Source organism: Thermobia domestica, chromosome 8, assembly GCF_964235325.1.
Source record: "Thermobia domestica chromosome 8, izTheDome1.hap1.1, whole genome shotgun sequence".
Classification (NCBI taxonomy): Eukaryota; Metazoa; Arthropoda; class Insecta; order Zygentoma; family Lepismatidae; genus Thermobia; species Thermobia domestica.
Window position 1 is genome coordinate 145,649,604 of NC_137461.1, and position 14,795 is coordinate 145,664,398.

The 14,795-nt window shown below is 34.4% G+C and overlaps 1 protein-coding gene and 1 long non-coding RNA gene across 4 annotated transcripts in view; one reads left to right on the forward strand and one right to left on the reverse strand.

Moving 5' to 3' along the window:
* Positions 1–5,511, forward strand: part of LOC145693268 (uncharacterized) — a 150,480-nt gene extending 144,969 nt beyond the window's left edge. Inside the window, exon 7 of one of the 2 annotated variants that reach the window (XR_014132737.1) lies at positions 4,854–5,511. This is a non-coding gene — a long non-coding RNA (uncharacterized LOC145693268). The remainder of the gene's footprint in view (positions 1–4,853) is intronic. The other variant, XR_014132738.1, reaches the window with a different exon arrangement.
* Positions 1–14,795, reverse strand: part of Ac3 (Adenylate cyclase 3) — a 976,504-nt gene that overhangs the window by 7,387 nt on the left and 954,322 nt on the right. For both annotated transcript variants that reach the window (XM_081769109.1, XM_081769108.1), the window contains 2 exons: positions 9,998–10,080; positions 2,730–2,828 (listed from right to left, as the gene is read on the reverse strand). In XM_081769109.1, coding sequence (XP_081625235.1) covers positions 2,730–2,828; positions 9,998–10,080 — 182 coding nt within the window. The remainder of the gene's footprint in view (positions 1–2,729; positions 2,829–9,997; positions 10,081–14,795) is intronic.

A 14,795-nucleotide genomic window follows, 5' to 3' on the forward strand; every position in this document is an offset into this window, starting at 1 on the left:
ATCGTTCAACATTGACACAAAAGGAATACATATGATTTCGCATGGTCATCTAGACTTACGGAAATTTTCAAGCCGTTGGATCCTACACAATTTGACCGAAGCTCAAATGCAGTCTCTTGTCAATTAGTGTGGGAAAAAAGGCTCAAAAATACTACCGAGGTAGATCAAATTTGATGTACTACATCGCTAAGGGAGACGAAACTTGACTCTATTCATACGAACCACAAACAGTCCGTTGTTTCGGTGTGTCAAAGTGGGCCGAAACAAACAAAAGTTGTTGTTTCGCGGAGTGCTGTCAAGTAAATGATTGCTGGTTTCTTCTGTTATTACTGATATGTAGCAACCATAAGTTTAGAAGATCAAAGGAATATAAATCCTGAATGAATGGCATAAAACAAACCCAAATCGTCGCATCGTTCTTGTCCACGACGACGCCAGTTCTCAGTATAACAAATGGATTTTTGTGTCCAGTAAAAATGTCGGATTAATTAATGACCTATTATCCGTACTCAATTTTTCACTTAATGGCTCCTTTTGGTTTAATGGCGGTGCGTAGTGAGCGATTTTGGTTGCTTGATGCAGCTGTTGACCTATTACGAACCACGATTTCTGAAGTAGCAGCCTCGGTGAAAAAAATATTTTCAAAACTGATGTGAGCATATTCAAAAGTGTATCATTCGTAAAGGTGAATAGATTGGAAAGTAATAATACTGTTCCCAGAATTCGGCGTCTTTTTTCCCGAATGTAAATAAAATACATTTCCCGAATGTTAGAGCAAATTTCAAGAATATATCGCTTCTTTCTTTTCACCTTTCAATAAACTGTGCTCATTTTGGAGGAATTGGAAGAAACTTCAACTCTTCCTCTATGCTGGGGAATCCTATAAAAGCCTTAAATTTTAAATTTCGTTAATTTTTTTTTTAATGCTGAATAGCATGATCTCTAGGCCTGCATATATACAACGAGACAAACGAACGTTTTTTTCATGTAGGGACCATGAACATGTAAATCTGTAGAAAATCTCTATTTATCTTTATTTTCATCACCGTACTTTCTTTCCTCCTATCGTCCTTCGGAAGTGAAAATGTTCACACTCTCATAAAATATATATTTGGAGTAGGCTGAGAAGTGAGCATTGGAGCAGTGAGAAATGTGAAGAAACTGACTTAAGAAGGGTATTTCGTAACTCCACATAGAGCTTTTTAATGTGCTGATAATTTCTAAGGATAAGGTATATAAAATATTCTTAATTTAATATGACATGATCTCCTATAGTTGTTTCGATTTTGTAAAAGAAAATTAATTTAGTTTGAAATGATACCATCGTATAGCTTCTGTTATAGATTAAATCGCGTCACATAGACTTAACGTACAGAAGTTGATTTAGTTATATTGAGCTGAAGTCAATATGCAACTGTACCGTACATGCGGAACCCATCACAGAGAGACTGTCGCGAGGAATGTAACAGAATCTCGTGTGGTCAAGCGTAGTTTGATGCCGCCGAAACTGAACAAATTCTGGGAGGGGTTCATTATTGCCTTTTCCGATGCTAAGTCCACTGCGTCGCGCATTGTAGAAACGTGTGAAGTGTGTAATTTTCATATAGGCCGTGCCACTGTGAATCGTATTATACGAAAATGTGCGTCACAGAGTCCTAGCTTCACCACACTAATGCGAGTAGCTAGAAATCGGCCTCTCGTGAAGAGGACTTCGCAGCTATTGCGTGTGGTTCGGCGTCTAGTGACTTCTGAAAATCTCCCTGCACAGTATGCTGTGGCCAGCAAATGCCGCACATTATAGGCAACAATCAATCGCGCCATTCACAAGGATTTACGCCACACGGTCGTTCGCAAGAGCAGTGTGCACGCACTGAAACCGTGTCATGTAGCTGAGCGAAAAAGGAACTGTAGGAGACTGTATGAATGTCATCTCGCGGGTGATGGCTGGAAGTTCCTTGTTACCCTTGATGAGACGTGGATTTACCTCACAGACTGTGGCGGTACATAGTTTCCCAAAAGGGTTCTGATTGTGGCCAGTTTCTCGTACAGGGGCCGGTTTCTCTTCACAATTCACTTCGAACTGTTTTAAGCTGAAGGTGGAAACCGGAGTTTCCGAAAGAGCTACTTAAAGGAATATTTTTGCGTTTGGTGAGTAATAGTTTTTTATTTATATTTCTTTCTAATATAATAAATGTTTACAGCCTGTAAACACTAACGCTGTAAAATCTCGAAAATTTGTTTGGTTTCATTCTTACTTTCAGTGTGTCAATAAATTCTCTCAAAATTTCAAGAAATTACAAAAACTGTACTCGGACCAAAATAAGAAAATAATGTACGTTTAGTGAAAGATATGATAGCCTGTTTCCACATGATGAATATTATTCTGACTGAGGCGTCCGCCATAACTACTCTCCCTCGAACGAAAGAGTCTGTATAGGAACACTACAACGAAATAAACGAAACACTTAGAATCAAGCAACAGGGTAATACCTTTTCCTCTAATGTAAATTCTTTTTTTATTGTGCATCTAGTTATAAACAGGCTTTTTGGGAGGAAGGGAGATTAATCGTCATATATATATATATTACTTGTATTCTACATATCAGGAGAGTAGGCAATAAACAGTAAATGAAGTGTACATTTGAAAGTAATAACAATCAACCTATTTTTTTTAAAAAAAATATAAAAGGATATAAAAATTATATAGTTCTTATAAATAAAATCCTTACCTTCACTTGTCTTGAAGAATTTATTCCACTGGCTGCCATGTATGTAGACCCTATTGTTTTTATTTTAATAATATCTTGAAACTGTGGCAACTCAAGTATCTAAAAGTATAACAATAGGTAGCCTTGTTATGTATATATACAAAAGTATTTAATGTCAGGATCAAAATATCTCAGATAAACTTAATTTAAGAACGTTTACTATTCGTATGGTTTACTATATTGCAACGTATCTGATAAATAAAGAAAAATGAAAGAACGATATTAAAATATTTACTGGAACTTTTATAGTTTTCATGAATATAAAACTATATATAAAATAATATGTTTCTTTATAGGCGTTACTCATTGTCAAGTATTTGACTACTATTGAATTACGGAGTATGTACATTCATGTTCAAAATTATTGTCCCATGTCTATAAATATGTTATTGTAGGAAGATAATTTGATAACGAATTCACCTGGTATTTCTTATAATGTTAGTATGTGTATAATCTGCAAAGACATGTATGTGGCAAATTTCATGTTAACAGAGCAGTAAATAAGAACAATAAAACGAAAATAAAACTTTCTTGTCTATTTAGCAACATTTTGTTTTACTCATTCTAATTTTCGTATTTATAATTCTTTTCCTATGAAATTTACCACAAATATACATTTTCCGATTATACGCATAGTATCAGTATTAAAAGTACCCTGCAAAATCATTATCAAATTATATTCTTACAAGAAGTCAGTTATAGATATGCGATGATCAGTTTGGACATGAGTGTACATGTAGGTGGAAAACTACTTTTAACATACCCCTTTCCTAAATAGTAAGATAAGTCATGCGCACCAACTTGAACACACAACTCAGTTTCATTGTTCCCATACTTTTACCCCAGGAAGAACTGCAAAAGATGCAGTTGCATATTAAATGATACGACTAACCCAACAGTACCAATTTGTTTATTTCAGCGAAATCATTTCAAGCGCCACTACTACTCATATATTTGGTCTCTTTAAATTTGAAAATCAATGAATACGCTGAACTCATATTTTTATTATTCTGTAACTAAGATTAAATAAAACGCAGTCATGTTATGTTATTCAACAAACAAACATATCACTCACATTACAAAACAAACAAACAAAAGAAAAAATTAAAAAAAAAAACGAAATAAATAAGCTATAAGACTTGTTGTTTATCAGCTGTCAAATTATCACTAAGGATGTTAATTGATATGTGGTTTTCAGTGATTTAAGGATTTCCAGGTCTTACTTAGAGTACTACATACAGAGGTATAAGTGTGCTAGGCTTGAAGTAATTTTGAATTAATTGATTTTTGGCCCTAACGCGATGCGATGGCCCTAACGCGTACGATGGCCCTAACGCGTACGTGATATGCGAATGATTTCACTAAATATAAGAGTTCAAGGTGTTCATTGATTTTCGTATTTGGAATGACCAAGGATAAGAGTAACAGTGGATCTCGAAATGATTTCGCTGGAATAAACACATTGACGCTGTTAGTTACTCATTACATTTAGTTTTAAAAAATAAAATGTGCCAGACGATTTACGTATTTAATTCTAATTGGAATATACTGTTTGTTTCATCAAAAGATTGTATCTTGTAGATTCTATGTATCAAAACATGCTACGTGAGAAGAGAGCAGAGGGATCATGAAAAGGAAAGTTTTTAATCATGGTTTTGTTTGTCAATAAATTACACTACGAAGTATTATTATTATTATTATTATTATTATTATTATTATTATTATTATTATTATTATTATTATTATTATTATTATTATTATTATTATTATTTTATTATTTTATTATTATTATGAAAAATGAAAAAGAGAGGCATAAATACATAGTGATTGAAGACGAGTTCCTCATTAAAGTAATCTGTTATATGTTTATATAACAGAACTTTAATGTAATTTGTACTAGAAGAGTACGCTGTTCACAATTAATAATGGCGGATATTTATGCTAATTGGGTAGAACCTCTACAGTTAAAAGAGTTGTTAATTAAAGAATGCAGACGATGAATGCACATTATAAAAATATACTCATGTATTTCTAATTTGTAAGGTTTATTTATTTATTTATTTATTTATTTATTTGTATGCATAGTTCCAGATACAGCACGCTGGCTATTTTACACTGAATGGTACGGTAGAGACTTAGAGATGGACTTCTACAATGATAGTTACCATGCTAGATGAAAATTACCTGTCACGAGATTCTAATAGCTTCTGAGGAATACCTTACTGTACAAATGTATATGTAAGTACGACTGGGCTGTATCACTGAATGGTCATTAGTGTGTAATCAATATATAACCACGAGAGTCCTTTGTTCTTAGTTTTCGAGAAAGACAGAATGCGGATATAAACACAAGAGAATCTACTTCTGTATGAAGGAAAAAATCACAAACGCAGAGAGTTAAACTTTTCGTAGATACTGAAAATATCAAAGAATGTGAGAACGGTTTATTTGTGTAATTTTCAAATTTACATACTTAAAAAAAAAAAAAAAAAAAAAAAAAAAAAACAGAGGACTGTGATGTAAACAATACTGGCATATATACAGAGTAGTAATGTCAAAATACTTTCTTAAGTGCCATGTCCGTGCGGAATATGGGACAATCTTTTAAGAATTGAATCTTCAATGCATCTATTTCTAAATTTTGCAATTGTACCAATTAAAATTATTGTTTTGAGTTATCTATTAATAGTAATTAAATAAAAGCACAATAAAATTGTCCTGCATTTAATATGGTATTTACCTTGATGATTCACAGTTTTTATTCTGTATTTCTTACCTCATCTGTCCCATTTGTCTTTTCCTACCTGATAAAGCATTCAGCGAAAGTATTCATAATGTAGTTTCCAAGTGTGTGTTTCATTATTATTATTATTTTCTGGTAAGTAGATCATTTTCTGTTTTCGCTTCGGGTTTCTTTTGTTCCAACCTATATATATATATTATGCAATACTGTACGATATGCTACATCTTCCTGAGATTTAATTGAAATCTACGAACCTATTTTAAGAAAGTCATAATTAGATATCGCGAATCAAGGAAAGCATTGTTTCCTGATTCCGTGATATTTATAGTAGGTGTATTTAGAGTGTACTATAAAATATTAACATGAAATAATAAATATGGCTAAATCTGTCTTTTATTTTGAAATAATATATGCATCCAGTTGAATACGAAACAGCAACTGTTTCTAAATTCGTTTAAAAAATTCACAAAAACTATGTATTCAAATGAATTGTTATGAAATACAAAGGTTAACTTTCCCGATAGTATATCATACGAAATGTAATACATACAGTAAGTTCCATCTTAAAACATTAATCTTTTACATTTCAGATATTTAGAAATATTTATTGATATAGCAATAATGTTGTGAGGTACTTGAATTCTCAAACAGATTGTATTGGATGAAGACAGAAAATCTAATATTAATGTCAGTTATAGTGTTGCAGTACATGTTTGTCATGGCCGCCCGCAGGGTGTGACAAAAGGAAGAAGGAATTAATTGCACATCCTTGGATATTTGAAAGAGGTTCAGTCCTTCGATATACATGTCAAAGCATGTTAAATTTGCTTAGTCACGCACTATAGTATTTAATATATGTCTATTAGATACTATACAATATTTACTTACAATTGTTGTTTCACATAAAGTATATGTGTACGCGTATATCAAGTTTATATGTGTATGCGGTATTGTATTATGTAATCAATATTGTGGTTGTGTATTGGTCTTTTGCTTCTACTCCCTTGGAAAAAATCCTGTGTGGTGCAGACGTCCCTACTTTCTGTATATTTTATATAGGAATACATATTTGCCGTTGCAATTATCATAATCAAAACAACAAAAGACAAGTTGACGAAGTCTAGTTCAAGTATACTAACACACAATGAATACCTCAATCATTAATATATTTGGTCTAGGAATTAATTCGTGCGGGTGGACAAGAGATGGCGCAACGAACGGAGCGTCCCACAGTTCCGTGTATCCACACGTGTTGCAAACCCCTGTCATCGCGTATCGTTCGTAGTATAGGGCAGTGGATTAAAGCGTCAACAACACCAGTTTGTAGTTAAGTGAACATGGCGCAATTTGTGCCTGATAAAGTGTTTTTGCGGGGTGTCCTGCTGCATTACTTTAACATGCAGAAAAGTGCGACTGAAAGTCATCGTATTTTGGTGGAAGTGTATGGTGACCATGCTCTAGCTGAGCGAACGTGTCAGAAGTGGTTTGCACGGTTTAGAAGTGGTGATTTCGGCTTGGCAGACCAAGAGCGAGCTGGACAGCCAAAAAAATTTCAAGACGATGAATTGACAGCATTGCGCGAGCAGGATTCGTGTCAAACTCAGGAACAACTTGCAGCAGCATTAGGCGTTGATCAAACAACAGTCTCCAAACGCTTGAAAGCCATGGGAATGATTCAAAAGATGTCACATTGGGTTCCACATGAATTGAAAGACAGAGACGTTGAAAGACGAAAAACCATTTGCGAATTGCTGCTTCAACGACAGAGCAGAAAGGGGTTTCTGCATCGAATTATTACGGGTGATGAGAAGTGGATCCATTACGAGAACCCTAAACGAAAAAAGGCCTGGGTGAAACCAGGTGAACCAGGTCCATCACAACCAAAACGAGATATTCACTGTTCAAAGGTTATGCTGTGCATATGGTGGGATATGAAAGATGTGGTGTACTATGAGCTGCTGCAACCGGGTGAAACTATGAATGGATAACGTTATCGACGACAATTAATGCGTTTGAAGCAAGCTCTGGCCAGAACACGACCAGAATGGGAGAACAGACATGATAAACTTATTGTTCAACATGATAACGCTCGCCCACATGTCGCAAAACCGGTCAAAACCTATTTAGAAAATGTCGGATGGGAAGTTTTACCCCACCCGCCGTATTCACCAGACGTTGCTCCTTCGGACTACTACTTGTTCGATTGCATGAACAACGATTTGATTGGACAGCGGTTTACTTCTTCAGAAGATATCGAAACATGGGTCTCTGACTGGATCGCTTCCAAGGATGAGGACTTCTTTCGCCACGGAATCCGTACATTGCCTGACAGATGGGCGAAAGTGGTGGCTAGCGATGGACAATATTTTTCTTAAGGTATTTATGTATTTTGTGTTTGTACTACAGCTTCAATGTGTGCGTACCAACCGCACGAATTAATTCCTAGACCAAATAAGATGCACATAAGCTAAAACATACTCTTTGCAAATATATATATATATATAAAACAGGGTGGACAATTTATCTGGAACATTCGTGACAACGGAGAAACCAAAAACGAAACTTTGCACGAAGCAACTATAAGGAGGGGGGGGGGGCATCGTTCTACGTATTAAACAATACCATCCAGTGAATGGTGTGTTGTCATCCCAGTATAAAGTTATGTTTTTTCAAATAGCACTACGTCAGATTATTACATATTTCAAATTAACATGTTAAACGAAAACTTAAAATACCACATTTAGTATTCATTGTTGCAAACTAAGAATGTTATAGTATCACAAACATCCAAATTTTCGAAACCTCTATTACACATACAGCACAACGGAGATGGACAAGACAATGAACATCGGATATGCTTCAGCGTTGGATACTATGGTCATGGCATGACTTGTTTTGAATGAATAGCAACGACGTTACAAGGGCTTGAATATTTGATTTTTTTTGAAAGAGTTTAATTCGAAAAAATGCTAAGGTAAGTATCATATCTAATTACTTTTGTGGTTTGCAATTGTCAAACAAATCATTTTGCCTTTTACAGCACTTCGATATCTTAAACCGTTCCGGAGATACGATAAACATTGATAATGTTCGCAACACTGCTGGAAAGTGGCATCTGGACAATATTTAAACTGATTGTTGTTCTCCTTCTCTTTTGTAATATTACAGGAATAACTTTTAGTAGGTGTAACTACAACAAGTCAACGTAATTACATGATTTAAGCAGTGTTGCAAACTTTAGCAATGTTTATCATATCTCGGCACGGTTTGGGATATCGAAGTGCTGTAAACGGCAAAATAATTTACACATCCATTGCAAACCACCCAAGTAACTAGATATGATACTTATCTAAGCATTTTTTCGAAATAAAGCCTTTCGAAAAAATTCAAATTTCCAAGCCCTTGTAACTTCGTTGCTATTCATTCAAAACAAATGATACCATGGCCATAGTATCCAACGCTTAGGTACTATCGATGTACATTGTCGTGTCCATCTCCATTGTGCTGTATGTACGATAGAGGCTTCGAAAGTTTAGATATTTGTGATACTATAACATCCTTAGTTTGCAACAATGAATACTAAATGTGGTATTTTAAGTTTTCGTTTAACATGTTGATTTGAAATATGTAATAATCTGACGTAGTGTCATTTGAAAAACTAACTTTATCCTGGGATGGCAACACTGTTCACTGGGTGGTGCTATTTTATAAGTAAAACGATGTACCCCTTCTTATAGTTATTTCATGGTGGTGTAAATCAGGATGAAGGGTAAATTTCGGGAAATGAGGAGGAGCTCAAAAATGTTATACCGTTATATTATGCATATGTTTCACAAATTTTGCATACAAAAGTGTTGAATGCGAGAAGAGATAATATTAGGTAAATAATGTGCTGTTATTAAGTTTCCTCGTTTCCACAGTAGTTCAGCATGAAAAGCTTCTATTTTCATGTCGTCACTTCTAAATATATTCAGCCACTGAAAAATAATAGCTGAAAAGAGAGCGGATTTCTTCCATGCTAATTGTAATGCAGTCCGATAAGTAGCGCATAGAACATGAGCGCAACCACGCATCACCTTAGCGAGAAGCAGGAAGCCACAGATAATTTTGTTGATGTGACCGGTTCTCTTATGTACTGTATCTCTGTTATATCATCTTACTTTTAGTTCAGAGATCGATCACAAATGCCATAAATGTTGGGAGATTAAAATTTCATAAAGTTAAAAATGAGCAACGTTCAAAATATATTCTCAAAAAATTGGAAAACAATAAATGTAGGAATACGAAAAAAAGGTTATTTATGTTGATTTGGCATGTCATTATGATGATAAAAATCTGAAAGAAAACGAATATTTTATGAAATAAGTAAATCATTTGCTTTACAAATGTACTACAGATTCGATATAAAGAAAATGAAATATTAAGCCCTTTACAATATTTTTTATTATTATAATACGTCTTAAATATTGAACAGTGTTTTACGTACCGCATCAAAATCCGAAATAACTTCGTTGAGAAATCGAAGACATTCCAGGCCTTGATTATTTACACTTTCTTCTGTATAGAAGTCTGAAAAGGAATAAAAAGAAAATATAAACTAGCAAAAATCAATAAAAGTGAGCCATGGAAACTTCAATATTTACAAATACAAGAAAGAAAAAAAGACAATAAAAAATAAAGGCACGAAGTTTATGCTTACGGTTGGTAGGAGTTTAGCCATCTGTTTCAATACCGAAGCTGTCTAAGACATGGATTTACAGTTTAAAGTGGAATCCGAATCACTGTAATGCCTTCAAATTTCCACCGGAAATTGAACCTGTGACCCCATGCACCAACGACACACACGCTAGCAAGTTTATGCATATAGAAGACTGAGATGAGCATATAAGCAGGAAAACAAATATCTGCCAGATGTACCAAAATAGAATTCTTGAAATAGTCAGTAATCGAACTGGGCAGATACGAACTTATGTTCTATGTCAGTAGTAAATTTGGATGCCGAAATCATACCAGCTGCAAAAAAATTAAAAATAACCTCTTCTAACCGTCTGTGAGGGATGTAGCCAAGTCTCTAGCCGTGGCAGAAATTATTCTGTGTCCACTTGTTGCTGTGAAGGACGAAATATGTTGTTAACATGCAATAAAAATGTGTCTGCAAAACACAACTGATGTAAACACTAAGTGGCCTTCACGCAATAAAGACGATTATAGACCTGGTTCACGGTACTGTCTGATCGTTAACCTTCGCTATTAAAACAAAAAATAATTAAAATATAATCTGAGTGGTTCGGAAATAAAATATTTTCGATGCTATGAAACATGCAATATAATATACGCATATAGTAAATGAGATATGAAGAGGCTAAAACTCAACTTCTCTCCATATAATAGCTCATATATGTGTGTGTACCGATAAAGCGTTAAATTCTAACATCCTTAGAAAAGGAAACAGAAATATTGCCTGTGTATGGTGAATTTATTGGATAGTTTCCGCAAAAAAGAAATAAATACGAAACAAATAACTTCACATTTCACATGGGATATATATACACACGAGAACGGTATGAAAGCACTAAGCTTTCTGTCACTTTACTATTGAAAATACACACCACTATATTAACTATTTTGGGAGAAGGTGGAGGAAAGACAAGTAAGATTTCTTGTGGTATGTCGCTCCAACGAAGATGATATTGCTCTATATTAAATACTCATAATAGCTCCTAGTAATGATGTTGATTGCTTCATGCAGGAATTACGACGTAATAGTAAGTAATTAGTGCTTTATGTACAATTTTAACTAGTTACGTACCAAAAAGTAAAATGTTTGTAGCGACTTCTTTTCACGCTAATATTAAATTGATTTAGCGGTTTCTTATTTTATCAACGAATATTCGATCGAAACTAAATGTTTAAATTATATGCGGTATTAAAACATACAGAACTGCGTATTCTGGAAGGCGAGTAACTACGTATAAGGAGTTACTTCGTCAGAATACAAATATGCAACGCAGAAAAAAACTGCAAATATTCTAAGTGTTGGCTTAGCTTGTCTGGTAAAAAGGGAATGTCCAGGATTGCCAGAGGATGTATGAAATGTCACTATAATAGAGAAAGTAGAGGAATAATTGTGTATTTTATATAGAACAGTTGCACTAATTTAAGTTATGCAATCATGGCAACATCTATTAAAATTATTAACCAGCATTTCTTGGGATAACTTGGAACACAATATTTACACGGTCTAAAATAAGTTTCCAACCAACTGTCAAATGTAATAAAATTATTGAAGGTCCATTGAGAACAGTTCGTAAATAAAACACATTTGGCGATTCTGAAATAGTGATTCTTTCACACACTCTATAAAAGCGTTATTGTTCTCTTATAGGTTCGGTTGGTGCTGGTCTGTCTACGGATACCTGCATCCAAATGAGAAATAATGGATTTTTTTTTTGTAAAAAGAAAGTTTACTCCTTTACATTTTCTTCCGCTTAGTCTTTATATAACGAAGAGAAATTATACTAAAAAAAAACAATAAATGTTAAATTAAGTGCCTTGTACACTCGTGGCAAAAAAGTAACAGCCAAGAACTGGTTATATTCTATTACCCTGAAGCAGGCTTATATCTAAGACAGATCTTTGCATAGGAGCATACCGCTTATAAAATCCAATTCGATTAGCGAGATAGTGCGACATTCCTATATTCAAGGCAATATATTTTGTAATTAATTCAAGGCAATTAAAAGTTTGCTTGAATTAAAAGAATTAAGATTAGGGCTTTAGACAAGTGAAACAAATTGGAATGAGTGATGACAGCCTGAATACGTACCAATTAATTTGATTAAAAACTTACGAACTCAAACGAAAAAGAAAGAACTCAATTTGATTGAAAGTATTACATTGTCCAAATCAGATATTGACATGTATTGTGATCTCCCAAAAGTTCGCATATACTGTAACTTCCACATTTTCATTAATAAATGTTTTCTTAATTTATTATTGCTTCTTTGTGCTTTCTTTAACAAAGCAGCATAGTAATGACTCCGCATATGAAACTTTAGTCTGTCAGATTACGCAAAGAATATTCCAAGGGAAATTTGACGGAAAATGACTCCACACATACACTGCACAGGTATTAGGAACACTCACAAATACGTAAAATTGAAAGAACAGAAAATAATGTATTGAGATGAACATACAATTCACGCTTCACACCAAATTCCAATATGCAAAATCAATCAATATCTTTAGTTGAAATTACTGAAAAAGACGGAAAATGGCTATTTAAAACTCCAAGTGTAAACCTGCACTTGAAGCGATTCTATTAACAATATCACAATGCAATTTCGTAACTTGCTTCTCTGGTCAAACGTGTTTAGTAATGCTGTTGAAGTTCTAGAAATGAAGTTCTAGTTCGAGCCAGAGTACAGTAAGTTCCTTTTTTTCAATATTGGAATGGCTTGTTTTTTTTTTTTTTTAAAAAAATATTAAGTTCTATTTTGAAATGCTTGAAAAAACAAAATTAAATGAACTTTCACGTTTCGAATCTCACTTGAATTTATTCACCATGTCCATCAAATTATACGAAGATGTTAATATAAGAAACGTTAACATTCTTATAATGAGAACAGATTTCAATTCTGGGCGGGAGCTCACATGGTTCAGTTTTTACGTTAATCAATACGTCCACGTCTCAGATAGCCTTGCTGTTGAAAGGGACGTTAAACTCCAAATGAACTCAGCTCAACTCATTAAGAACACATTTTTGAGTTAAATACCAACTTGGAACCATGCGTCCAAAATGAAAGTTATTTATGCTTCTGATACCTATTCCTGTATTTACTATATACATATAGTATATATATGTTCAAATCAGTTGTAGAACTTGCAATATTCCACTTGCAATATGTTAACTAAAAACAAAATGTAACCTATTCCGTAAATATATTGATATCACGAGTTACATTACGGTTACCACAGTCGTTGTATAAAAAATGTTCTTCGTGTGGACAGTGTGCGAATTACAAGGCGGATGAGGAGAAATCTCCTTTGGTAACACTGGATGTATGCTATAGCCAGGGGCATCATTTCAGACGACAATAGCATAGGAAACTATTACACTTGTAGCCAGGGGCGTCATTTAGGGAAGCAATGGGGGACAATTACCCTCAAGAGTTTGAAGAATATATATACTTTAATCGATTGTGTATTAATATACTAGTACAAAACGTGAAGGTCTTATGTCTGTGGTACTCTTGCCCCCTTCAAGCGAAGTCTGAAATGATGCCCCTGGGTGTAGCATACATCCAGTATTACCAAAGGGGATTTCCCCCTCATATCTCTTGTAATTTCGCACTGTCCACAGATATGGACACGAAGCGTCAATAACATTTTTGCACAACGACTGTGGCAACCATAATATATCTAGTGATATCAATACATTAACGGATACAACTGATTTGAACATTTCTGTTGTTATATGCATTATAAACATATGGTGAATTAATATTTTACTTGTAGTTACAAGTGGCTACTTTATTGGTTAAAAAAACAGAAATGACTCGAGTGGGAATTGAAAGTGGAAAACGAGACCTTTTGCGTGTGAGTTGTAGATATTACTCACTGTGGCAGTTGATAACGCGTCCTATCATATATGCGGAGAGTAAGAAACTTTAAGGCGAGTTCTCTGTCTATTGCGCTCTAGCAGTTTGTAATATTCGAAGTTCATCCCGAAAGGTAATCCCGAAGTTCATTTACCAAAGTCTGTTTTCCCCTTGTTAGTAACTTGTGTATATTTCCTACTCAGTTATACACATTTTGCAGTTATTTCCCGTAACTTTGAATGACAGGGACATGAACACAAACACATCGAGAACAATTAAAATTCCAAAAATTCTCCCACCGGGAATCGAACCCAGGACCTCGTATACCACAGATGCACGTGCTAGCCACTAGACCACACAGGCAAGTTATGAAGCCAGCGCGTTTTAATAGTTCTACTAAAAATGCTCGAGATATGCTCTTGTAATACATTGAGTGAGGCAAAGCACTTTACATTGAATCCTTTTCCTTGTTTCGTTTTTATTGTCTTTATTCTTTGTATTTTTCGTACACTGCATGAAAAGAGCATATACATTTTTTGCTACAGTGTCCAGCAATACTATTTTAACTGATCATAAAACACAAATCTGTCGGTGAAGTAATATGGGGTAGTGTGTGGTATTTTTATATCGAGTTCCTCCGTGGCTAAGCGGTTAGCGTACGCACCTTTGATGTAAGAGGCCCGG